At 40.3% G+C, this 26816-nt stretch overlaps 1 protein-coding gene across 4 annotated transcripts in view; it reads right to left on the minus strand.

The window, feature by feature from the left end:
- The window catches only part of OPA1 (OPA1 mitochondrial dynamin like GTPase), a 2039562-nt gene that overhangs the window by 1218312 nt on the left and 794434 nt on the right, over positions 1–26816 (minus strand). For all 4 annotated transcript variants that reach the window (XM_044070302.1, XM_044070304.1, XM_044070303.1 and 1 more), the window contains one exon: positions 26034–26147. In XM_044070302.1, coding sequence (XP_043926237.1) covers positions 26034–26147 — 114 coding nt within the window. The remainder of the gene's footprint in view (positions 1–26033; positions 26148–26816) is intronic.

Raw genomic sequence — 26816 nt, forward strand, 5'->3', positions numbered from 1 at the left:
ACTGCTATACAAGCATGTTAATAGCTGCATAGAGACAGCGTTACCCATCAGGAAGAAGTACAGAACTAACTGAAAAAACAAGCCACCCTGGTGGAATCACAAAATCAATAGGCTGTATAACAGAAGGAAGAAAATCATGGCTAAAATTACGAGGTGCAGCACCCTGCAGGATAAAAGCACTCTCGTCAACTAAACAAACAACTCAGAGGGCAAATAAAGCGTACCAAAACCAAATTTGAAGTAAGCTTGGCCTCCCAGGTGAAGGACAACCACAAAGCATTCTTCAGCTACGTCTGCAACCTCAAAGGCAATACACAATTGTGTGCAGTGCTTATTGTAAATGGAACCAGTTATACTTGAGTCAGAAGATATGACAAACCTCCTGGCTGATAAATTCAACTCCAACTTTACCCCTCTCTTCCCAGCAACCTTCCCTCAGGAAATATCATCAAATATAACTCCCCCTACTATCACTAGGGAAAAGGTCCTTAATGCTCTCTCTAAGACCAAGAACACTGCATCAATGGGCCCACACAGTGCCCCAGGATGCCTTCTAAATAGCATGAACCATGACCTATCAGGGCCTCTGGAATTACTACTTAACTGTAGCCTCCACAAACAGGCTTCATGCCTTATGAATGGAGAAAGGCAACAGTCATCCCTCTGTACAAAAGTGGGCCATCTACACACCCTGGAAACTACAGACCCATAAGTAAGACTAGTCTTATATGTAAAGCCACGGAAAGAATTATCGTGGAGATGATATATAAAGATATAGTAAACCTCCAGACACTGGACCCAACCAGTTTGGTTTTGTCAAGGGCAGATCATGCCTACTCAACCTTGTGGACTTCTTTAAGAAGGTCACCAAAGCAATGAATGAGGGCAAAATTGTTCACACTGCCTATCTTGACCTGGCCAAGGCATTTGATACAATACCCCCACTCAAGCACTGTTGACAAACTCAAGAGGTTAGGTACAAATCTGTATGTCACCCACAGGATAGCCAACTGGCTCACAGACAGGACCCACGAAGCTAGAAATGGGGAGGCCACCTCTACAAAGAGACCAGTCAAGTGGAATCCCTCAGGGATCAGCCCTTGGACCGCTCCTTTTTGGCATTTACTTCTCAGAAGTCAAGGTCAATGTCAGTGGTCTCTGGTTGACTAAATTTGCAGACTGCAAATTAGGAGTTGTCATTGAATCATACACTGACACAAATGTTCTCCAGGAGGGGCTGACACAGACAAAACAACTGGTGTCAGAACCATGGACTAAAACTAAATGCCAAGAAATGCATAATGGTATCTTTGGGAAGTCATCCACCCCTGGTAACTATCATAGGTTGGTACTAGGCTTTCGGCCCTAGGCTCTATACAAGCCTAGCCATAACAATTCCCTGGCTATTTCTTTCCACACTATTTACTTCCATACTGACAACACACCCCTTAGAGTTGAACCAGTAGTCAGGTACTTAGAGACACACACTGATAGTAATCTAGCCTTTGACCATCATGTGTCTACAATGGTGAGGAAATCATTCCATGTTGCATAATTTATAAACAAAGGTATGGCATCCAAGTCCAAGGAAGTCACTATTCCACTGTATTTGGCATTCATCAGACCTGTCATTGATTACAATGCCCACTTTGGCATGTACCTAACCAGGCATATCCAACAACTGGAATGTCCACAGAGGTTCCTCACTAAAAGAATACAGGGCATAAGTATTTCCCTCAGGAAATATCATCAAATATAACTCCCCCTACTATCACTAGGGAAAAGGTCCTTAATGCTCTCTCTAAGACCAAGAACACTGCATCAATGGGCCCACACAGTGCCCCAGGATGCCTTCTAAATAGCATGAACCATGACCTATCAGGGCCTCTGGAATTACTACTTAACTGTAGCCTCCACAAACAGGCTTCATGCCTTATGAATGGAGAAAGGCAACAGTCATCCCTCTGTACAAAAGTGGGCCATCTACACACCCTGGAAACTACAGACCCATAAGTAAGACTAGTCTTATATGTAAAGCCACGGAAAGAATTATCGTGGAGATGATATATAAAGATATAGTAAACCTCCAGACACTGGACCCAACCAGTTTGGTTTTGTCAAGGGCAGATCATGCCTACTCAACCTTGTGGACTTCTTTAAGAAGGTCACCAAAGCAATGAATGAGGGCAAAATTGTTCACACTGCCTATCTTGACCTGGCCAAGGCATTTGATACAATACCCCCACTCAAGCACTGTTGACAAACTCAAGAGGTTAGGTACAAATCTGTATGTCACCCACAGGATAGCCAACTGGCTCACAGACAGGACCCACGAAGCTAGAAATGGGGAGGCCACCTCTACAAAGAGACCAGTCAAGTGGAATCCCTCAGGGATCAGCCCTTGGACCGCTCCTTTTTGGCATTTACTTCTCAGAAGTCAAGGTCAATGTCAGTGGTCTCTGGTTGACTAAATTTGCAGACTGCAAATTAGGAGTTGTCATTGAATCATACACTGACACAAATGTTCTCCAGGAGGGGCTGACACAGACAAAACAACTGGTGTCAGAACCATGGACTAAAACTAAATGCCAAGAAATGCATAATGGTATCTTTGGGAAGTCATCCACCCCTGGTAACTATCATAGGTTGGTACTAGGCTTTCGGCCCTAGGCTCTATACAAGCCTAGCCATAACAATTCCCTGGCTATTTCTTTCCACACTATTTACTTCCATACTGACAACACACCCCTTAGAGTTGAACCAGTAGTCAGGTACTTAGAGACACACACTGATAGTAATCTAGCCTTTGACCATCATGTGTCTACAATGGTGAGGAAATCATTCCATGTTGCATAATTTATAAACAAAGGTATGGCATCCAAGTCCAAGGAAGTCACTATTCCACTGTATTTGGCATTCATCAGACCTGTCATTGATTACAATGCCCACTTTGGCATGTACCTAACCAGGCATATCCAACAACTGGAATGTCCACAGAGGTTCCTCACTAAAAGAATACAGGGCATAAGTAAAATGTCCTATGCAGACCGCCTCAAGGCCCTATCGCTGTATTCTCTCTCTCCTACAGGCTTTTGAGGGAAGATACATGCCTGGTAGACAGAACATTGTCAGACCCCACTCTGATGGACCGCCTGTACATCCTAAAAACAAACAGTACCAGAATTACCCGTTCTAAAGACTTAAACCTTAGCTGTGATATAAACAGGACCTGCTGGAGAGATATGCGTGTATCCCAGAGACTGCCCTATCTATGGAACAGGTTCCCCCATCCATGTGAAGCAGAGTTCCTCCCTAACCCAATTCAAGTGCAACTTGGATAACTGGATGGGAAACCGGAAAGTAATCCCTGGTTTGGCACAGGTAAGCTGTAAATGGTTCACCTCCCAGGCTCATGCTTACACTTATCAAGGATATCAGAATTAGTCAGAGATTTAGGATGCATGGCTAGGCTTGAAAAGGCCCTTGTGGTCATTAGCCTGCTTAACACCTATGAACCTATGGCAGTCCTTTTTCATTGCACACTTTATGTCTAAATGTATGGCATCCAGATCCAGGAATGTAATTGAACTACTATACTAAGCACTCCTTGAGTATAATGTCTCCTTTGGTATGTACCTGCCCAATCACTTGTCATAACTGGAATGACCATAAAACTTTCTCTCAAAAAAAAATATATATATATCAAGGGCCTAAATCATAAAAAGACTAACTCAGTTTTGTCTCACTTCTTAGTATCATACATATTACTGAGAGGCAACCTCTGCTGTCCCTATACAGGCTCAACAGACTATATTTTGTCAGACCCATTACACATTCACAGTTCCAATCACATCATAAACACATGCTCAAGAGACCTCAACTGCTTTTGCAAAATTAGTAGAACATGTTGGTGGGATAGGTACGTAGCACAAAGAATAATGGTTTTATGGAACAGTCTTCCACTCCACATAGTGTTTTTCTTACTCTATTACAAAAAATTGAATGCACAGATAGGTTAACAGCAAATTCACTTCCCATTTTAGCACTACTGACCCTTACAGAATGGGAAACATACATGTCTGACCCACCGTTGGATACTAGTACGACAAAATATAATGGTCACTGATTACTACAGGAATGCAAGGCTGAGCGTCTTAAAATCCTCACAGATCAAAAGCCTAGTGAGTACTTATGAGAATATGACACATTGTGACAAAAATGAGCATGTGAATTTGACAAAGAAAGACTATCAGGATGGACATTCAACAAAATAAGAGACATAAAGGAAAGGGAGAGATATAATTGTTAAAGGGGCTCCAGTAGTAAAATAAGAAAAAAATACAATATTGATAGACTTATGGTTGTCAGGGGCTACTGGCATGTACTTATAACCCACCTAAAACTATTACAGAGATTAACAGAATTTTGGAAGAAAGAATTAGCATTCAACAGGGAATATTACTTGCGGGTGGGGACTGGAATTCACTTTCCAACCGTGTGGGTGTATCAAAGGGATGGAGAACGGGAAACAACAAAAGAGGGTAGATTTCTGAAGAAATACATAAGAATATCTGGTATGGAAGATTTTAATTCAGTAGCAGGAACTCAGAATTTACATATTATTCACCAAGGTACAATAACTGGGATATATTAGATAAAAATTATATTTCGCAGATGCATGTGTATTTCTGTTTTTTTTTAACCTTGGTTAATGAACATCTTTTGTAATTACATTTTTATGTTTCCATTATTGAATGTATTAATGTTTATTAAAATATTTAATGTTATGAATTTTTGTATTTTTACAAAGACCTTAATGAGCATTTCATTGAGTTTTGGTTGTAGATGATACATGGGTCCTCATATTTACATATTTTTCATTTTTTTACTTTTATTTTTACTCTTAACTTATAAGTGTTTGGAACAAGTTTACTGAGCAATGTCCGTTATGTAGTATGGAGGATACAAGGTTTAACTGTAACAAGTCTCACACTTGATTAGTTAATTAGCCAACTAGTTAACCTTATTTGTACCCGTTTACCTCGATGGAAGGATATTTAAACAAGGATTTGTCACTTATTTGTTCTGATGAAGTCCAGTGGATGGACGAAAATGCTCAACTTTCTGATATCTATCAAAGAGTTTTTTTTAAATGACTGGCTTGCTTGCTTCTGCTGACTACAACAACATTTATGGTTATTAGTAAATGGAATGTGTCATTTGTGTTGCACATGTTTTCGTTATTGATATTTAGAAAGAGGAAGGAGCAAATTACATAGAAATTAATGAAACTTGTGGTATTAATACATTCAGAATAATGTTCGGTACAAGAAGGGAGGTTTAAAGGAAGGCAGGAAATTAGCAACTTATGTAATGCTCGAGTGAATTATTAAAAAGAAATCATTTAAGCATGCTGCATGAAAACAATGAAGATGTCACTTTTTTTTTCTATTAATGTTGGTGTCTGTGTCACTGTGTAAAGTGTAATCTGGTAATGTTGTTTAAATAAAAAAAAAAAAAAAAAAAAAAAAAAGGAGTTCCTCTAAACCCTATCCAAAAAACAACACTGGGCATGCTCTATATTGGTAGTGCAGCTACTCCAGTCTCTGAAGGGATAGAGAAAGCAACCAGATATTAATGAGCCCCTACTTATAGGGATATTTTCAAGGAATACCAGGAAGTTTTCATGACTGCATTGGGGCCATGGGCAGGGATTAATGTTAAACTATTAAGTTGGAAGTTTGATTTCCCTAAGGTGAACTGGAGTCCTGTGAGCTCACTGTGATGGTATCTGTGTAGCACCTTTGAATGGATACTGTAATTGATAAACACAGACTCCACTGGAGTTACCAATGGATTTAAAGGTGCAATAACTACAAATCCCAGGCACAGAACCATGTCTTGGTAACAACACAAACACAGACATGTTCCATATGCATAACTGCCTCCAAATCAGAGTTTATTTTTAGGACTTCAGGCATTGAGATGGGCCACCCAGAAGTTGTTCAATTTGGGATTTGATTTCTCAGGCTGGGGTGTGCATTAGACACACACTGTCTAAACAAGGCACAATGGGATCAGCAAAGTCTTTGTCCAGTATGCAGAAACACCTTGATTAAGAAGACTGTTCTTTACAAAGTAAGTTGGACTGTCAATTGTCTCCCAGGATGACACAAACTGGATCCTCCTGGAATAACAGCTAGCCAGTTGTTAAATCTAGTTCTCTTTTCTTTGTATCTAGGCATTGTTTTCAGTGAAGGGAGAATACCACTCAAAAACAGAGTCTCACCCTTGACTAACGCTATGGACTTCTGAAAATCTTTTAAGGATTTTTATACCATGTCTTTGGCTCCTGCATGACTTACTACAATGCTGCAGTTATACTTGATGGTAGAAAGCATATTGAGAGCCTTCATATGTCTGCAATACTGGCTCCTGAGAGAGCTAACTGTAAACCCAATCCTTGTCCAGCCTAATGAGTGTGGAGTCTCTGTGCCTAGCAATAAAGTCACCAATTACTAAGAAGTTTCCAAATCTGGTTTATGCATACTTAACAGGAATATTATGTCGTTTGTGACTGAATTTGGGGGGGATCGATGATGCTTATTCTAAAGAGGAGGTTTGTGTAGTGATATCTGAATGGCATCAGTACATGACAATTTCATGATACCTGTATGATGATGTTGAATTCATAGTAGTGGGTTTATGGCAATTAAATGCTCGCCTACCTGCCTTGGGCTGGGAAAAGGGTAGTTCCAAATTTGTTAGGTGTTTACACCTCTCACAGAAGAGAACTGACTATGCTGAACAGGAGCTCACTTTCAGTGAACATGTCGTTAAACTGCCTTAGGACACTAAGTGAAGAAGGTTGGCAATAAAAGGTCTCTGCATGATGTCCAATGCCACTGTTTACAAATTCAAAGGGAGATAAGGGAGGGACAGAGGCTGTGACTCATATTTTACTTCGCTTAATTACCGTTTAAAATTTATCTTGGCAACAGCCTGTTAGCCTCCAAATATACCTGCTTGGTAAGGACCTGTTCTAGCCTGTTGTGGGGGCCCATCTTGTCGACAGACAGTGTTTATTCTAACACAAATAGTTTAATCACTTCTATTTCTAACTAGCTAAGCACTAGTAGATTTCATTGACTATTTGAGTACCACACGTAGACTAGTTCAGCTATTAGCAGATTGGAACAATCAGCGCAAAGTTTAACCAAGACCACAATAGTGCCTAGCAACTAAGAAATGAAGGAAGATGTTATTTTAGCACTATAGAAAAAATTCAGTGTGCGCACACTACCTACCATTAGCTACAACTCAGACAGCAAAGCATTCAGCACAGATCAGCAAAGCAAAAAAACACAAGAGAACCAATGATAACCGGCTATAAATTTAAGACAATACAGCTCAGCTACATAAAAATATCAGCAATAAAGCTATACCCAGTGTAGAGGAAACTGTTGCCAAGATAAGTTTTAAACAATAATAATGTAAAAACAGCAGGCAAAACACCATGAAAATGGCATAAAAAACAAAATTTCTAAGTGAGATGTAAAAAACAAATACAAAAAAAGCTGGTACTTGCGTATTATCGCAACCAGATTTTCGCGGTTGCGGTAATACATTTGTTTTCCTAAAAACGGATACTGGGAGTTAGTTAAGGTGGAATTTGATGTTTTCAGTGGGTATGACTTAGTTTGTCCTTACTTTTGGTAAGGTAAATCAATGTGGAGAAGTGAATCTTAGACTACGTACTGTAAAGTTGGTCACACTGCTGTTGTGCCTGCCGCAGGAAATGAAAGATGGACACCTGGGAAATGTTTGGTTGAACTTCTGCTGTCCTGCAACATGGATTACTTATAAGTGTACAATACTTTCTTCAGAGAATAAGGCACGGAGACCTGCAAATCTTTTTTGGTAAATTGTTGGCTTTATTGTTGCAAACCGTTGAATAGAACTGAAGTTAAGGAGAATAAGTAAGCGAATATGTATGTGCGCACTTTATAAAGTACTTGTACAACGATGCAGTTCTGTTAAGTGGTAGTCTGATAATAATTTTTTTGGAGTCGTTGACAATAATGGTTTATTTTTTGGATTCAGATGGTGTTATCCTTGTGGATACTACTTACTGTTGTTGGACTGTTTAGTGGATGTTTTATGGCAGCATACTTGTGGATTGTTCAGTCGCTGGTTTACTGTTTGGAACGTGCCTAACACATAACAGGACTTGGAAATGTAGTATGAGTGACATGATTTTGGGAACAGCATACCTTCAAACAAATATTCACTTTTCAAATATTACATTGTTATTCCTACATAAACAAAGTTTTTTTTTTTGATACAGTCTTACGAAAGTGCTTAATCTTCACTTAACATGTGTTTCAGCCTGCCTTTGCCTTCCTCTGCTTTTGGTCTTCAGTGTTGGTTACCAGTTCGTGGCTTGTGATTAGAAGATAAAGCGCTCAAAGAAAACATGACATTTGCTGCTGAAGGAAGGAACAGACTATATTAACTTTAAGACAGCACAAATAAGCAACTGGATTGGTATTCCATGGCAAGACTGTTAACTGAAAAGGCACACTAAGTGCTTGCTCCAAACCTGGCCGTGAGAAAGTAGAGAATGCCTGTATTAGTAAATATACAATTATACCAGCAGAAAGAGACGATCTTGACAAAACCGTGTCAGAAGGGAAAAGTATTGAAAATTGGAGACAACCTAGTGTTTGTGGAAAAAAAGAAGTTATGTACTCACTATACCATTCCATCTGAGTAGTTCTACTTCATTTGTCTTCAACCTGTGGGTATCGGATCCATAACGGATCCGAGTCGGCAACTTCACAAGCATCTACTCTGAGCTCCAAGCCTCTCCCCTACCAATAATACACCACCAATACCTTCCAACCCTCAGATCGAGTTTGCTGCACCCTACACTGAACAACCCCATCCCAAAACACCTTACACACACAAAAAACAGCTATGAGCGCTGTCCATATGGTAAGGCAAGGGAGAAGGCAGGAGGGACAGCTGAAGACAAATGAAGTAGAACTACTTAGATGGAAAGTTATGGTGAGTACATAACTTCTTTATCTGAAGTAGTTTACTTCATTTGATCTTCAACCTGTGGGACAGAGTCCCCAGCTACTAAACACTGGGGTGGCCTTCATGGAAGGATATTCCGGAGCACCACGGAACCAAAGGATGCTCTCCTTCAAGAAATCAAATCCAATGTATAGTGAGAAATAAAGGTATGAGATGAAGACCAAGTAGCCGCAGAACAAATGTCGTCTAAGGATACTCTCAACCAAAAGCCACAGAAGCAGCCATGGACATGGTCGAGTGAGCTCTAACCTGACCAGGAGGAGACGAACCTTTATCCTTGTAGATCTGACGGATACATAGGGAGAACCACCTGGCAATGGTCACCTTGGAAATAGGTTTATCCAAAAAAGGTTTAGAAAAGGACACAAACTGGTCAGATTTATGGCAAGTTTTGGTCCTGTGCAAACAGAACCACAACTGTCTATGAACATCCAACAAATGCAACTTGTATTCAATTTTCTTTGTAAAATTTGGAAAGAAAACAGGTAAATTGATAGTTTTATTGACATTAACCTCCAATGCTACTTTTGGGAGAAAAGAAGGATTGATGCAAAGAGAAACCCTGTCCTTGTAGAAAATCATGTATGGGACTTTAACAGACAACGCCTGAAGTTCTGAAACCCTCCTAGCAGAGGTGATAGCCACTAGAAAGGCTGTCTTCCAAGACAAAAACTTAGGATCTGCAGTTGCTGCAGGTTCAAATGAAGGAGCAACCAACGCTTGAAGTATCATAGTAAGTTCCCATGAGAGAATGGGATCTTTGACCGGAGGACGGAAGAGGAAGGTACCTTTGATAAAGGCTTTGCACAATCTGGAAGAGGCCAAAGAAGCAGAGTTCTCACCCACATGAAAATGAGAAATGGCGGCTAGTTGAACCTTGACCGTAGACGAGCTAGCCTCTTGTTGAAAAATATTTGCCAAAAAGCCAAAGATAGCCGGAATGGGAGCAGTGACAGGATCTAAACTCCTTTGAGAGCCCCAAAGGAAAAACGCTTCCATTTGCTGCGATAAATCTTCCTGGTGGACGACTTATGAGCAGCCACCAGAATAGACCTGACCGAGGAAGACAATCCAGCAGTCCTAGCAATTAAGGCAGTGGCGGCTCGTGCTATCGGACTGCAGGACTGCACCCCCCCCCCACAACGGTACAGTTCTAATCCTCCTAACCTGCACATGGAAAGTGAATCCGGGCTGCTGCTCTACCCAGTCTGGATTCAGGAAAAAGGCAGCAGACTGCTGATGCTCCAGAAGTCTATGCGGTGCTAACCTCATAGACTGGAAGGGGATTGGACTGCAAGGTCAGCAGTCCTGGTACATTCAAACAGAACACAGGAAGCCAGAAGTGAGCATTCCGACGCAAACAGAGACAGCCGATACTCAGCTGCTGTGGATTACTCTCTGGGTGTGCAAACAGCTGTGAATTTACTCTCTGCCTGGGTGTGGATTTGTATTTTATTTTATATTTAGAAGCTAGTGCAGTTCATGTATTTTATTTTAGATTTAGAAGCTGGTTAGTGAACAGAGGGGGACAGCCTGCTGGAAGCTGTGCTTTCGTGAACGCAAACAGAGACAGCCAATACTCGGCTGCTATAGCTTACTGTAGTTTACTCTTTGCCTAGGTGTTTATTTTAGAAGCTGGCTGGTGCAGTTTGTGAATGGAGGGGGACAGCCTATACTCAGATGCTGCTACAGAGATGGCCGAGAGGATTATTGTGGTGTGTGTGTGTGTGTAAAAATGCCCCAAGTGCTATATGGTGGTGGGTCGAGAACAGGCTTGAACCCTGTACCTTGGGCCCAGGTGGCAAGAGCCTGAATTCCCTACCCACCACCATTTGTAAAAATAAATTGCAGATTTTTCCCTTATACTTGTTCTGTTCCTCATAAAATCTGTGGTTTCTGTATTTTTGTGTCCTTGCAAAGTTAGCAGTGCATTGGTGCAGTGGTAGCATTGTTGCCTGACAGCTACAGGTTCTCTGGTTTGATTCTTGGCTCGGATGCCTTACCTTCTGTGTGGAGTCTGCATGCCCTCCCTGTGTTTGTGTGGGTTTCCTCTAGTGTCCTCCCATCTTACAAAGACATGTGTCTGTTTGGAGTGTTTCTCCCTGGACCTCTGCTAAAAATTAGCTTTTGTTCCAAGTCAGACTTTCCTGGTTAACAAATGTTAAAAATGACACTCATTTGAATATCAGACTTCATATTCTTCCGAACGTACATGGTAACACAAAAGCTTTTATTCTAGCAATTTTCTAAGTGTATAAGATGGATATTTGAAATTTGTCCCTATTTTTGGGACTGTATTCCCCGATTATTGGCTTTGTCTGGGTGTTTTTTGCTAAGAGGTTGAGAGCTATGGTGAGAACTGAATTCACTGAATGTTTGGGGGCTGTATTCACCCATTATTGGCTTTGTTCAAGTGTTTTGTGCTAAGAGGTTGACAGCTGTGCTATGGTGAGAACTGAATTCACTAAATGGTAGCCATTTAACTTTCCGTCTTCCTCTTTCACAAAACAGCTGATCTGGCATAGTGGTATGTTGCTCTGACTGTTTTGCACAGGGTCCTGGGTTTAATGCTTGGCAGTGAAATGTATGGTGGTAACACAGCATTTCGCTTGTGCCCCCCCCCCCCCAATAAACTTTGGCTTTTTCCAGATTTCTTTGTGCTGCAAAGTTCAGAGATACAGCTGAGTAAGTAGATTTTACAAGGAGCTGAGTGCTTCAGGGGAGCAAACGTTTAGTGCTGCTTATGCTGTGTCTGCTTGCATTGTTAATAGTACAACAGGTAGTATACTTGCTTTTGATGCAGAAGGCTGTGGGTTCTACTCCCACAGTAGATAGATGCATTGTTGATACTGTACTGTGTTGCAAAGGGGGTGGATGCTACACTCCTTTTTGGCGAAGATACCTAGTAACTATGAACCTGTTGTCAGTTTGCCATCCATTCCATATTGCAATATTGCTAGCTTATTTTTGTTTTTTTTAGTAAGATAGGCAATTTATTCCTCAAGGGCAACATGCACTTTATTTGTAGATGAAATAATGAAATACAAAGTTGTTTGCAGCAGCAACCTCTTGATTAGTTACAGAACTCTTTAATGTGGAATTATTTAGATGACTTTTACTTCTTCAGAGATTGTGCATATGTACTGATACTAGTGGACTGTAGAAGTTTGAGTACACTTATGATGGAAATGTTCTGAATTGGGCAGTTTTGTCATTACTGGTGCATGCATTTTGTTTCATTGTTTACTGGAAAAATTTCAAAACAATAAATTTAAAACACCCTCTAAAATTGTACTGTATTGTACAAGGAATATAATTTAATACAATCGGGAAGGTGTATGAAAGAGCATGTGTATGTTTCGTGTGCAAGGGGCCTGTGATTTGAAAACAGCCCAAACCCAAAGTTAACCTTTATCTGTCACTGGCAAAATGCATTTTCTTTTAATGTGGGTGTCAATGCTGTTTCAGTAAATGTGAGTTTTCAAGGGCAGAGAAGTTTTAATGCTAAGTCTGTTTTCATTGCGAGACTGCATTCCTTTGTTTCGCAAATATATCTATTACTGTTTGCGCTGTAAAATACAAAATAAAACTTTCAAATGAAGTCCAAATCATCGCAGAAGTAAAGCAGTATGCACATTAGTGTTTATGGTAAATTAATTGAAATAGCCAATTAATGGTTCATTGGAATGGCTGTAGGGGGGAAGCTCCATTCGACCATGATTCTGTGAGAGGGGAAGGGCAGCAAACTCAAAGACAGCCCCGGCTGAACTATACCTCTCAGATTTTTGCAGAATGAATAGATTTTTGCTTCTTATTTTTTGGTTTGTTCCTCATAAAATGTGTGGTTTTCTGTCAAATCATTTAGGAATGAAGTCACTAAATAATGACAGACACTGAGTTTCAGACTTCATAACCTTCAGAAAAATGCATGCTAAAGCAAGACCTATTATTCTATCAACTGTCTTGGTTTATACAAGAGCAATTTTTAGTACTGTTCATATGTTCCTCCAATATATTTGGCCTTGTCCAGATTTCCTGCATTAACAGGTTGAGAGGTACGTGCAAAAAAATTGCTTTACAGAATTAGGCATATCCAAACCTCTCAACTGTCTCCGATTTTGGCTCAAAATGTTGCTCTTCCACTAATAATCCCTCTGCAAAATGGCAATTTTGGAAGAAAACATGGAGGGTTTACAATTAATAAATAACTGTAATAATCAGTTACAGATTACTTTTATTTCAGAAATGCATGTAGATTCTTTTATTTTATCAGCTGCTCAAGTTAGCAGTACTAATATTAAAAAGTGTCCCTTCTTTGACAGGTTCCCAGCTGTATTGTGTGGCTATTTTATATTTTTGCATCACATTTGTGGTCCATTTTTCATAAAATTGTGTTTTTTGGCAAATTAGTGGCAAATCATTTAAGACTGAAGTTAGAAAATAATGACAGACATTTCAGTTTCAGATTTCATACCCTTCAGAAAATGCATACTAATGCAAGACCTACTATTCTATTATCTTTCTAAGTTTATAAGAGCAATATTTAAAATTGTCCTTATTTTTGGGCCTTTGTCCCACTTCTATGTAAGGCTTTGTCCAGATTTCTTGCTCTGAGGTTGAGAGTTATGACAAATGTGTCAGGGCCATCGCAGTCAGCCAGAGACATTTCAAATTGTGACAAACTTGTTGCACCCCACTCCCCCATGTAGTGACTCTGGATGTGTCCAAGCAAGTCAAGGAGCAGTTATGCAGTATAAATGTGCAGATTATCCCCCCTATCCAAGGTAGACACAAGTACTATAGTGACTTTTCATCTGTTCTTGATTTTGCAGAAAGTTCTGGTTTCTGTCATATTTTTATACTGTTGATTTATGCTTATTATTATTCAGAAAGTGCCTGTTGCTCTATGTTTAAATAGCAATGCTTTAATGACCATCAGGTAAGCTTGTCTGAGGTTGTAAGATGCATGTAAGTTTTAATAAGCATACTGTTTTTTTTTTTTTTTTTTTTTTTTAAGAATTGCCAACATTGAAAGCCTTTCTGTTGTTGCCATGCAGAGAAAACTTACATAACTAGATAATGTTTAATAAGCCTTAGGTATTGAAATACATATGGCAGTATTTGTAATAAAGGACAGGATTACATTATTTTAAGAAGCTCATTACAGGCTTTACCTGCAAGCTAAACAGAATGCCAATCTATCATGTGTGGTCCATATCCTGTGCAGTAATCCTTTAAGCAATGTATGTTGAGCTCGTTTCTTGTTTGCTTTTCATTTTTTACTTTGATCATGTTTTCCCCATGAAATAAGTAGATAGTTGTCAGGTAGCAGGCCTTTTTTGGATAAGAAACATTTTTACAAGTGGGGTATCACAGAGATTGCTACTTTCGGCATGTTACTTGGTACTTTAATAAAGCTGAATATAAATTATAATTAGAACTGGAGAAGTGGTTTGAGTTGAGTGCTGCTTGTTTTTCTTATACTTGATTTTGACTGGCATCCTAGTAATGTATTTAAAAAGTTATTTATTTTTTCATGCCTCACAACTTTTTTGTTTCCATCTAGATATTAAGTAAGCTGTCATGCAGTCAATGGATTGAAATATTTTTTTTTCTTTTACACTTCATTTTGTCTTGATTGGACTCTCATAGTGATGGTTTGGCACCCAGGGCAGCGTATTTAATTAAAGTTACAGTTTTTGTGGTTTTTGAGCATAGCTCCTCCCCTTTCTAGTTGGCCACACCCATTCCCATTGACCCCCCCCCCACCCATTCAGCTGTCTCCTGCAGCCCCACCTTTGATTTGAAGTCACCAGCCGCCACTGAATTAAGGGAACTGGAGCAGCCAAGCTGTGGGGTTCAGACTGTCCAGATTCGGATGAGGGACCCTCAAGGGGTGCGAAATGAGATCCTGAATGGGATACAAGAGCCATGGAGGAGCTAAAAGATGAGACCAAAGGAAGGGAAACAATACCTGGTGAAGCCAAAACGGGGCAATGAGGATCCATTTGCTCCTCAGTCAACAAGCCTTCTGTAGGAACTTCAGAATAAGGGGTACAGGAGGATAAGCATACAGAAGACTGCGAGGCCAAACATGGACTAGAGCGTCGCTGAGGCACTCCCCCAGGTTGGGAAAAGAACTCGCTGCACTTCATGTTGGAAGGAGATGCAAAGTGATCGCAGCAAGACCAACCCCACTCTAGAAAGATCTGCTCTGCTACTGAAGGATTCAGACACCACTCGTAAGGCATCAGAATAGTCCGGCTTAGTTTGTCCGTCAGAATGCTGGACTGCCCCGGAATATGCGTTACTACCAGAAAACAACCAGTGCAGATCGCCCATTCCCAAACTCTCATGGCCTCACGACAAAGGGGGTAAGATCTGGTCCCTCCCTGTTTGTTGATATACAACCACCAACATACTGTCTCTGACTGGATTGCAATGGTTCCCAGAGGTAGAAAGGCATGGAGGGCCTGCAACGCTAAAAGGACCACCATCATCTCCATAACATTTATATGCAAACTGGTCTCGATCGGGGACCACATGCCTTGGACTGTCCTTCCCAAACAATGCCCCCCACCACCCTAGCTGGGAGGCATCCATGGTCACTGTGGCTTGGGCAGGGGCTGGAACAAAAGATCATCCTTCCAAGATTTCCGAAGACTGCATCCACCATAGAAGGGATGGTTTGCAGACTCTGCTATGTATCGGGTGTGAAAATGGAAGATCCAACAAAGACCATTGCACCGCTAGAGTCCACTGTAGTACTCGCATATGTAAGTGAGCACATGGTAGAAGTGTTATCATCACTGCCATAGAGCCTAGGATCCTTAAAACTGACTCTGCTGAGGGAAGATGTGATCGGTAAATGAAGGTGACATGCATCCTAAAATTTCAAACTCTCTCCAAGGTCAGGAAAACTTTTGTCTGTAACGAGTCTATCTGTGCTCCTATGTATTCTATAACATGGACAGGGTTCAGAAGACATTTAGCTGTGCTGATTGTAATCCCTAGATAGTGTGAAAAATGTAGGAAACAGTCTCTGGTCCGACAAAGTAGACGCTTGGTGGGAGCACAGTAAGGAGCCAATCGTCCAGGTAAGGGCAGATTTGAATTCCCTGAAGCCTCAGATGAGCTGCTACTACTGCCATTACTTTGGTGAACACCCTGGGGGCTGTGGTGACACCAAAGGGTAGGGCTCAAAACTGATAATGATTAGCTCCTAGCCGGAAGCGGAGAAACCTCCTTGAGCTGCTTTGAATCTTTACGTGATAGTAGGTGTCCTGGAGATCAAACAAGCACATCCAGTTGCTCTCTTACAGGTACGGCAGGATGGACTGTAAAGTGACCATCTGGAACTTCTCTTTGGCAACTGACAGGTTCAGAGTAGACAGGTCCAGAATGGGCCTTAAGTCCCCAGTCTTATTTGGCACCAGAAAGAACCTGGAGTAGATGCCCAATCTGGAAGGACGGGTTCGATTACTCGTTTCTTTAGCAGCTTGGAAACCTCTAGCGCTGCTGCCTCCCTTTGCGCAGGTGGTACATCTGGGAGGTGTTTGTAAGGTGTAGGGAGAATTACAAATGGGACTGAATAGCCTCTGGAAATTATCTGAAGCACCCAACGGTCTGATGACAAGGACTCCCATGCTGCCAGGTGCAACAACAGCCAACCACTGACTGTCTCCAGTGCACAGCAGTCAGGCAACCCCTCAAGGTTGCTGTGCAGGCCTGTCCGAGAATGGTTCTTGAGACCCAAAATTCTTCGGATCCCCTCTGCCTCTGGGCCGGCGTCTGTCCTGTCCCCCTCTGCCTCTAGGGGAAGAAGGACCATGAGTGTCCTGGGAATACTGAGACTTCCAAAACTACATCATCTTTTGCCCTCGCTGATTCTGGGAAAAGGATCTTTGAGGGTTCGAGAAGCGGATTCTGACAGCTGACAGTGTCTTCCCGTCTTTCTCATTCTGGACCAAGGTGTCATGAATAGTCTTACCAAAGAGGGAAGAGCCGTCATATGGGGCATTCGCAAAAGACAACTTGAAGGCTTCTGTGATATGGCACAATCTGAGCCAGGCATTATGCCTCATGGACACTCCGGACCCAGCCACCCTAGCTGCTCCTTCGGTCATATGTGAGAGGAGTCACATAGATGTATTTGAAACCGCTGTCAAGGTAGCCATCCTGACAGAGAACATAGCCCTGTCTTCCTGCGACATGGAATTTGAGGGAGACTCAGCCAGTTCCTTAACCAGGTTATACTGTAGTCAAGTAACATGGGCCAGATAGTTCAGCATCCTGATAGAAAAGGTCGCTGACGCATAAACCCACTTCCCTAGGCGATTCATTATCAGAGACTCACGGTCAAGGAGGATGGACCGAGGAACTCTCCTGGGCTAGTTCCTTCTTGGTGATGTTTGCTACCACCATAGCATCTACCAGGGACCCTTTATTCCAAGCTGGTCTGTCTGCAGGGAGGGTTCAATATTTTGTCCAGGCATTTAGGGATTCTTTCCACAGTGTCTGGTTTCTTCCAAGCCCACAAGATGACCAAGTCCACTAATGGATCCGCAAGAGGGGAAACCTAGGAAGTAGACGGGCCCATGCCGAAAGCCTCCAGGAACACTGATTCGTCTGAAGAAGGTTTTGGGGTGGACCAACCTCCCCTCTGGCTTAAGATCTCCATGATGTCTCCGCAGGAGACATCCTTGGGAAGTGATCTGGGGGAACCTTCCCCATCATCCAAATCAGTGTCCTCAGTGAGGGACTCCGGGGAGGAGTCCAAGTGCCTCCTCTTGCACGTATGCCTGTGAGGAACCTTTCTGTTGGGGCTTCCAGGACGGGGCTCACAAACTACCTGTTGTTCCTCAAGGGAAACTGCCTAGGGCTCCTCGAGCAAGGGCTCTCCCTGTGGTAAAATGACGGGCTTGACACACAAAGGAGTCGTGGCGGAGTCCGAAGATATAGTCAGGGGCCTCGAGCCACTGGAAAGAAAGCTTTCCATGATGAACGCCGAAGGAGAGCAAGCCTCCTGGGACACCATTAAGGGAACCAGTCTCCCCGGATCCCATGGGAATTGAAGCCAGGCCCAAAGTAGATGGAACTCCGAGGAGGTGGCCATGACCGACAAGGTCAGAGTCGATGGAAAAAGTTCCACCCCCTCAGATCTGACACCCAGGCTCTGGCTCCAAGAGACACTCGGATCTGAACTAGTCGGATCCGACACACTCCAAGCAGCTGCCGGCATCGAGGAAACCGGTACCGTTGGTGCCAACCCCCTGACTAGGGGAACTCTCAGATCCATGTACTCCAAAACCAGGGGTCGGATCGGAGAAGGATATATAGGTGTAAAGAAGGAAAGCGATCTCCCCCATCCAGAGTGAGAAGGAGCCGGCAAGACTCCCATATGAATTTGTGTGCGAATAAATCTCCGCATCATTTTATCCATGTCAACTTTGTAGAGACTGCGGGTGGACCGTGACAAAGCCATGGACTCCGACCTGGCGGGTCGAAAAACCGAGGCTCTAGAAAGTGGTCTGGGCTCCTCCAGCTCCGGAGAAAATCGAGGAGATCGCAGCTGAGGGGAGTCACGGTGCCTAGACTGAAGTTTGGTGGGAGGCCCGGTCGGAGCCAAAAGGTTCAGGGACCTCTTTCTCTTATCACTCCTATGCTCTCTCTCCTTCTCTCTGCCTTTTCTACGCTCCCCGTTCCACAGGCTTAGAGGCAGGAGGATGAGTCCCAGCCTGTGGGGGAGTAGGAGGAGAGGTGTTCACAGCCGAAGCAAGGATGGGAGTAGGAGGAGAGGTGGTCACAGCCGAAGCAGAAGTGGCCGCCTCCATAGAAGAGAGCAAGCCCTTCATCACTAGTTTAACCCTACGATTTTTAAGGGCTCGTGGGTTAAAACTCGCGCAAATACTGCAGTCCGTAGAGTAATGGGCCACACCCAAACAAAGAACACAAAGAGTGTGGCCATCAGCAGGCGACAGTTTGTGGCCACACTCGGTGCATCTTTTAAAGACTTGCTTAGGGAGATCAGCCATAACTAGTCCCAAAAACAAGAAAAGATTTTGAAAGACACACTCCAATCACCACACACTCAGAACTACATGCAAACAGAAGGCTGAGGGGGATGGGGAGTCTAACTACTACAAAACTATCTAAAACTAAGAAAAAATACCTACACTCAATGCACCAGCGAGGGGGAGGAAGGGAGGAAACCTATGCTACCAGCACACACACTAAAAATTAATAAATGGGGAAAAACTCTTCAAAAAACCTACTCACAACCTGGAGCTCAAGAATCGCAATGCGTTGGTAGCCGTGGCAAATGAGATCTGAGGGTTGGAAGGTAGTGGTGTATTATGGGTAGGGGGAGGAGCTTAGAGCAGATGCTTGTGAAGTTGCCAGCTCGGATCTGATACCCAGAGGCTGAAGATCAAATAAAGTAAACTACTTCAGATTGATTATTCACAGTACGCAAGGCAGAAGAGAAGCAAATTTATCCCAGCAATCAGGGAATGTCGAGTCAGAGATGTCTGACTCAAGCTGCTGTATTCAGCGGTCTTCAGAATATTACTTTCCTAGAGAATCACAGATATTTTTGGATGCAGAACAGGCCAGGCTAAAAAGGAAATCAGGTTTATCCAACAAAAGGTGACCCTGCAAAAAAAGGAGACTCTGCTTCTCATTCTTCTGATATAAAGCTCACACAGACACTTTGCCAGTGAAACCTTTTCCAATGTTCCAAATGAAAATGCTTCAGAGATAGACAGAAAAAAAGCAGAGGAGTTTGCTTGATGACTCAGAAGTACCATGGACTTGAACCAGAGTCTGGTGAAGGGAGATGGAGATGAACAGGATGAAGACCAGCAGCACAGAAATTAGAGAATAAATGGTAGATTATAAAGAATCAATCACATATGAGAAATACAGCTTTATAAGAAAAGGTGGCTGAGACAGATTGGACTTTTGTTGACTTTGTGTGTGGACTGTAAAATGCATATCCCATTTTATGCCATTAATGTGTAGAAGGACAATAAAAGTGAAAACAAAAACAACTGAGTAAAACAATTTCTGTTATTAATATCTGTATAAAACATTTCATGACATAAGTGGTATATTACATAGTAAAGTGGTTTTGTATGGTGTGCATCAGGGTTATTTTACATGTGGAGGAAGTCTTTTCAGTGAATGTTGTATATGTTAAAAATATTAAAGTAAGCAAGTACTTTTTTTACTTGTAAGAAATAATAGGGTTTACAGTCTAACATGAGAAGAAATGCTGGACAGAAGCATAATTAAGTTAATTTGATCTAATCTTGGGCTTCAAGGTGGCGGACAGTTTTGAGTATTTTCAGGATATAAAATTAATGAAAATAAACAATGGTTTTAGCCATATATTATGTATTTATACACAAACTGGGTCAGAAATATCCATATTTATGAAGACATGATAAAATTAAGTATTTAGGAGTATGAATTAAAAAGGCTTCTGTTATGGCAGCTAATGATATGTGGGAAGTGACTACACAAAAGATAATAGAAAAACTGAGAAACTGGAAACCCTTATTTATGGATATGGATAGTAAGATGCAAGCAGTGAAAATGCTTTTAATCCCTTTAGTTTTATATATACGTCAAGCATATTTTGTCAACCAGAGGAGTAGTTATGGGCAATAATTAAAAAGTGATGAAATAATTTATCTGAGTGGGGAACAGGGTAAAGGTTAAATGGGATAAGTTGAGCCTTCCAACAAAATAAGGTGATTTAGGATTGCCTGACTTGAAGGGATATTTTAGAGCTACACAGTTAAAGCTCATATATATAACACAAGGAGAAGGTTTTAATTTAGAGTAAAAAGGGATGATGTTGAAGCAGGGGGAAGTTCAAGAAATAATGGCAGAGTGGGATTTTGGATAAAGATGCTGAAGGAGATAACAACAATCAAACATAATATTACATTCATAAAAAAGTATTCTACGAACTAAGACAATACGAGACTGGAGAAAAGGGATTGCAACAGTAAGGATGACTGCAAGTACGAGTACAGAAAATAGGCAAGATGGGCTGGAATTTACTGGAGAAAACTGACAAAGGAAACAAGGTATTCTGAGCCAATAACTAGAGTGTGAAAGGCAATAAGAGTGGGATGAGGCCAAAACGACATTTGTACTACAAACTACAGATGACCTTCCCTACCAGGGATTGATATCACAGTATCGGCAAAGAGACAAGGAAAAGGGAATCTTAAGTGAAAAACTTCCTGTACTTGAGGTTTTAGTTGAATCTAAAACAGAAGCTATTAAAAATGGCTAATTATTAGGCCATATAAAATACTGCATGATAACTATCAGAATCAATTGCGGGAGGTTAGAAAAGACTGTGAAGAAAGACTGGAAGAGCAATTTACAAGAGAAAAAAGGGAGGACATATGTATGGCTCTCAAGTATGCAATAATGTCCAGAAGGTTTGGGCTTTGTGCTTGGAAATGTTTCCATATGTAGATTTCAAATACTTTTTCCTAGGGTAGATAGCAAATGCTGACGGTTTGATGAGGAAGAAACAGGTAAATGAGTATATACAATCTGAGAGCTTAATGAGTTGGCAGATTTTAAAAATTCCCTACAGAGTACTCTGTTAGAAATACTGAGTGAGCAAATGGCTGTAATTAAGGAAATGATTCCTCTGAGCTGAGACATAGGATAAGAACTATCTATACATAGTAAAGCCTTGATAATTTTAATTTGGTTGGCTGCCAAAAAAGCAATTAATACAAATGGAAATCAAAGTCTAAACCAACTGCATTTAAAGTACTGAATATTCAAGAAGAGTTAAAAAAATGAACAGGGACCCTTAGAAAGGGGAAAGAGAAAATTATATAGAAATAAATGGAAATTGTGGGAACATATGCAAAATAATGTTTAGGAAGAAGAAGACATAGATTTAAGAGAATGCAGGAATTGATCAAATTATGTAAAATTGGACTGATATTAGCTATAAAGAAAGAAAAATAAGTAAAGTATAATGTATGTAAAGGCAAAAATGTTAGTGTTTGTTTCATTTCTGTTAATATATGTTTGAATATGTCTTAAACAATAATTTAATAAAGGTGTTAAAAAAGTAAGTTCTCAGTGATGAATCAAACTTGTTGCTGATATGGTGTGGATGTATTAGGGGACTGGAAGCATATATATAGAAAATGCAATGCTCTTAATTGGTTTAGGGAAAATGTTTAACATTTAGTTTATTAATTTTGGCATGACAGAGTAAAAGCTGATTTGCCCTCTATTGTTTTTGTGAGAGTACAGCCAAGAGTGATGGTCACTGGTAGAATTTACTGTGTATTACTCTCCAGTGGAAAAGCAGGGTCTGTCCTTTACTGATGAAGTGGATGACAGTAACAAATAATTTGCGTAAGCAAAGGATTGATGCCAGATACCTTAAGGAGATGAAAACGGCTAGACAAAAGTGGATGCCTTGGATACAGTGCACTGATTTAGCTTTTCAGACTGGAATTAAGAAAAGAAATATTGATTTATACTATATATGCTAGATATTATGTAAAAGCACATCCAAAACTCTGACTGTTAGGACTATTTCCTTGTACACATTAAAAATAAATAATGGCCCTTTCCCTTTTTATCAGTTTTGTAGAGATCCTTTTGATTATTCATCTGTGTCATATATGACGTACATATTTTAACTAGTGGCAAAGGTTCACTTTTTCTTTTTATTCAGTCAACATTATACATGTATATACAGACAGAGAGATACCTAGTTAAATGTAGAAATAAGAAAAGTACTTTCATGATTCCTCATAATGTAAACATAGTGGTTTACAGGCATCTGTCAGTAAAGCTCTGCAATCTCTGTGACTTCTCCAGTACAAAAGAACAGAAACTGTGAAGTATTGCATGTCATGGAATGCATGGCATTATCATTACTATTAGTTCTTATAGAGCATAAAATGCACACTAGTTCACATACTCAACTTCCTGGTCAGTTTCCTATATAGAAAGTATTAGAAAAAATGTAGGTAGCACAATAACACAGTACACAATCATGTCACTTTAAAATATCTGCATGGAATGTCTTTAAAAATATTTGTATATGCAGCAAAGGTTGAGAAGAATATTTCCAAATGTAGAAGCATATTGTTGGAGATGCGATAGAGAAGTATTGGGTACATGCGTGCATATATCCATTCTTCTTCAATATTAGCATTTTTTTTTTAAACAAGAAGCTTCTTTATTGAATTACGACTTATGAAATAGGCAATCATACATTTATATTAATGAAAACAAATCATACTGACATTTTTCAGTTGCAATCATTACACATCACATATAAGTTTTCTGTACAGTCCTGTCTTCCATTAAACCTCATTCCTCTTCCTAAAGAGGGAGTCAGGAAATTCACATAATGAAGAAATGTATGTTGCTGAGATTTGATAATAAAATACAATGCATTACCATGGAAAGAAAGAGCATTCGGGTCATGATAGCAGCAGCCAAAAAAGCAATAACCAGAAAATGAAAGTGTAGGGAAGTGCCAACAGGGAGAGAGGGGGTTATCATACTGATGGATGACAATTTGGAGACAAGAGATTAGACTGGTACAGAAAATGTCATGGGAGAAATATTTTGTCAGGTTATCTTGGAAAATGTAGTTTAATATCTGAAAAATGATGCATTAATTTTGCAATGGTGGTTTGTTTTAGAAACATGATGTTAATGCACATTACCGACTTACAGTGGTTCAAGTATGGCATATCTTTTCTTCTGTGAAGTAGTACATAAATTGAGAAAAGTTAATCGAGCCAAATGATTACATCATCTTTTTGTTTCAGTGATATTCTATTTGTTTTCAAAATTGTGTAATAATGCTATTTGTTTTAAAAATTGTGTGATAATGTTTTCATATTTACGTCAATAATGAATAACTGATAACTGAAGGCAGAGAATTCTAAGTGAAATAATGGACTACGGACACACAGTCATTTGAAATGAGAGTGTCAGAACTGTGGACTAGAAAAGGTTATTGTCTAATCTTACTACAGCTGCATTATGCAAAGTGGTTAGAAAAGATGTTATGGAAAAAAGTAAGAATCTAGTTAACAGTTTATATTCTATCATTTAACTATTGACTATTATTGGTAGGTCAAATACATTTTTTTGTTAAAAATAAAGATTGAGCAATGCATGCTCATCAGGCTGCAGTGACCTTACAAACATATAGGGTTAAGCAAATGCACGCTGAAGTTTGAATTACTGTCTTAAGTCCACTTATGAACAGAGGCACAAAGTAAACCTATCTGATGGATGCCTTCCTACCTCTGACAGACTGAAGAAGTAGGTGAGTCAGGACATCAATGTATTTGTCAGTTGTCTGAGGTCACTGAAGTGGATGACATTAGGCCCACGTACCATATTTTCTTTCAAAGATCATGTTTCTTTGACAAAACATTGTAAAACAAAATACTATGCCTAAGACTTCAACTATATGCTATGTTCATACAGACAAAACGTGATAATGAAAACACAAAATTCATTTGTTTTTGTGAGGACGTTTTTTTTATTATTTTTAATGTCTTGACAAAAATTACCTTTTCCACTTGACAGCACAAATACAGAAGCCATATCTGGCATAATTTCTGATGCATCCCTGTGACAGGAGAGTTCATGGAATGTGATTGTATAAGTTTAATTTTCAGAAGTGCTAAGATAGTAACCTGACTAGACCAACATGTATCAAAGGTAGTAAGGAAATCACTCTTAAGTTGTTCAGCTTATAAGCAAGGGCATGGCATCTAGGTCCAATGAAGTCACTGTTCCACTGTACTCAGCCCTCATAATGCCCATCACTGAGTACAACACTCTCTTCAGTATTTACCTGAACAGGCACATGCAACAACTGGAAATTCTACAAAAGTTCCTCACAAAAGAATGTGGGGAGTAAAGGGCATGTCCTATTCAGATCATCTCAAAAAACTATCTCTGTAATGCATTTCCTACAGACTGTTGAGAGGTAATCTATGGCTGACATACATGGCATCCTTGGATCCCAGTCTGATGGACTTTTTGATTGTCTGCAAAATGAACAGCATCGTAAGTAATTTATCTATGGATTTAAACTTTGCTTGTGATATAATAAGACACATTGAAGGGACAGATATGGATCTCGGAGAATTCCTCTACTATGGAACAGCCTTCCCATCTACCTGAAGCAAAGTTCTTCCTTAACCATATTCAAAAGACACACAAACCCCTTAAAATGGCCTCTAAGGCACATAAATGTTCAGGATACAATTGAGATGTTTAGTTAGGCTTATAAAGGCCCCAGTGGTCATTAGCCTAGCATTCACCTATGAACTGAAGTTTCAGATTTTAAAAGAAAATGCTCAAAAAGACATTTACACAACAGTTTTATTTTCCATAGGGAAAAGTGCCCCCCCTCCCCATACACATATACATATACACTGCCTGCATTCAACTCATTAAAATCAAATTCAAACTCACTGCCAATTGGGGGTTCACTCGTGTAGTAACCAACTTGAATCAATACAAGATTCAGTGAATTGTATATTTTTAGTCTGAAGTTGTAAAAACTCTGAAAATTTAATTCCAACTGCAGGGAAAATTACCTAGGCAAACTGCAATTGCAGTATACAGAAAAAAACAGATGCAAACCCAAACAAAATGTTTTCGCAGCTAATGCTATAGGAGGACCATGCTGTAGCAGGATAATAAATGGCAAACTGTTCAAAATTAACAAACATGCTTTTATCATAAAACCAAATAATCAAAAAAAACACACATTATCCTTTAAGGACTTGAAGAAATGTTATATAAGCAGCACAAAGGTACAAGTTTGGTACAAATTCAGGGACTAATGACATTTAACTGACCAAAATATCAACATCTAGTTCTCTACCTACCTTAACAGGAGCACGTGTCATCATTTCACCCGACCCACGAGGGAATATTCTTGCTTGAGCTATCATTTCTAATACACTTGTTTTTCCTGCACTCTGATCTCCAACCACCACCACCTGCATCGGAAAAAAACTTTCAAAATTAAACAACTTATCTGCATTTTTGCAGCTCAGTATAAAACCAATAAAATGAAAAAGGACAGATTGGATTTAGAAATTCCTTTACTTTTAGTTCAGTAATGTCCATCTTTACAACTACATGCTGCAGAAAGCCAGGTATGTGTCTAGGCCTCTGTACTGACCTTACAGAAGGAAATCTGGGAACCTGTTCAGGTACTTGTTCCTCTCTTAATGAGTTTACTACTACAGATCTCGCTCCTCTGTCTCCACACAGTCATCCATCACTACATTTTTGGTTGAAATCTTTTGAAAAGTTTCAATATCATGGACTACAGGCTCTTCCCTGTTAGTTTCCGCACCAACCTCTTTCACCATCTTAACTAGGATTTGCTGTTTCAGACTCAGCAACAGGTGTCTGAAAACACAAAGATTATTTTATCTATTTCAGCCAAAACTGGACTTTTGTTCCTTTTGATGTTTTTACAACTATCCCTTATATCTGAGCAAAACTGTGTATTGCTGACAGTGTGTGATGCCATTGGCAAACCCATACTTTTTTAACAGCAATATATTCAGAATTGTGAGTTCTTAAAGTATTAGGTTGCTGCTACCACTTCCTCCATTCTTACTAGTGGGATATCCAAGCCACAAAGAATCTAACTGTGC

This window comes from Protopterus annectens, chromosome 4.part1, assembly GCF_019279795.1.
Source record: "Protopterus annectens isolate FY-2018-M chromosome 4.part1, PAN1.0, whole genome shotgun sequence".
Lineage (NCBI taxonomy): Eukaryota > Metazoa > Chordata > Ceratodontiformes > Protopteridae > Protopterus > Protopterus annectens.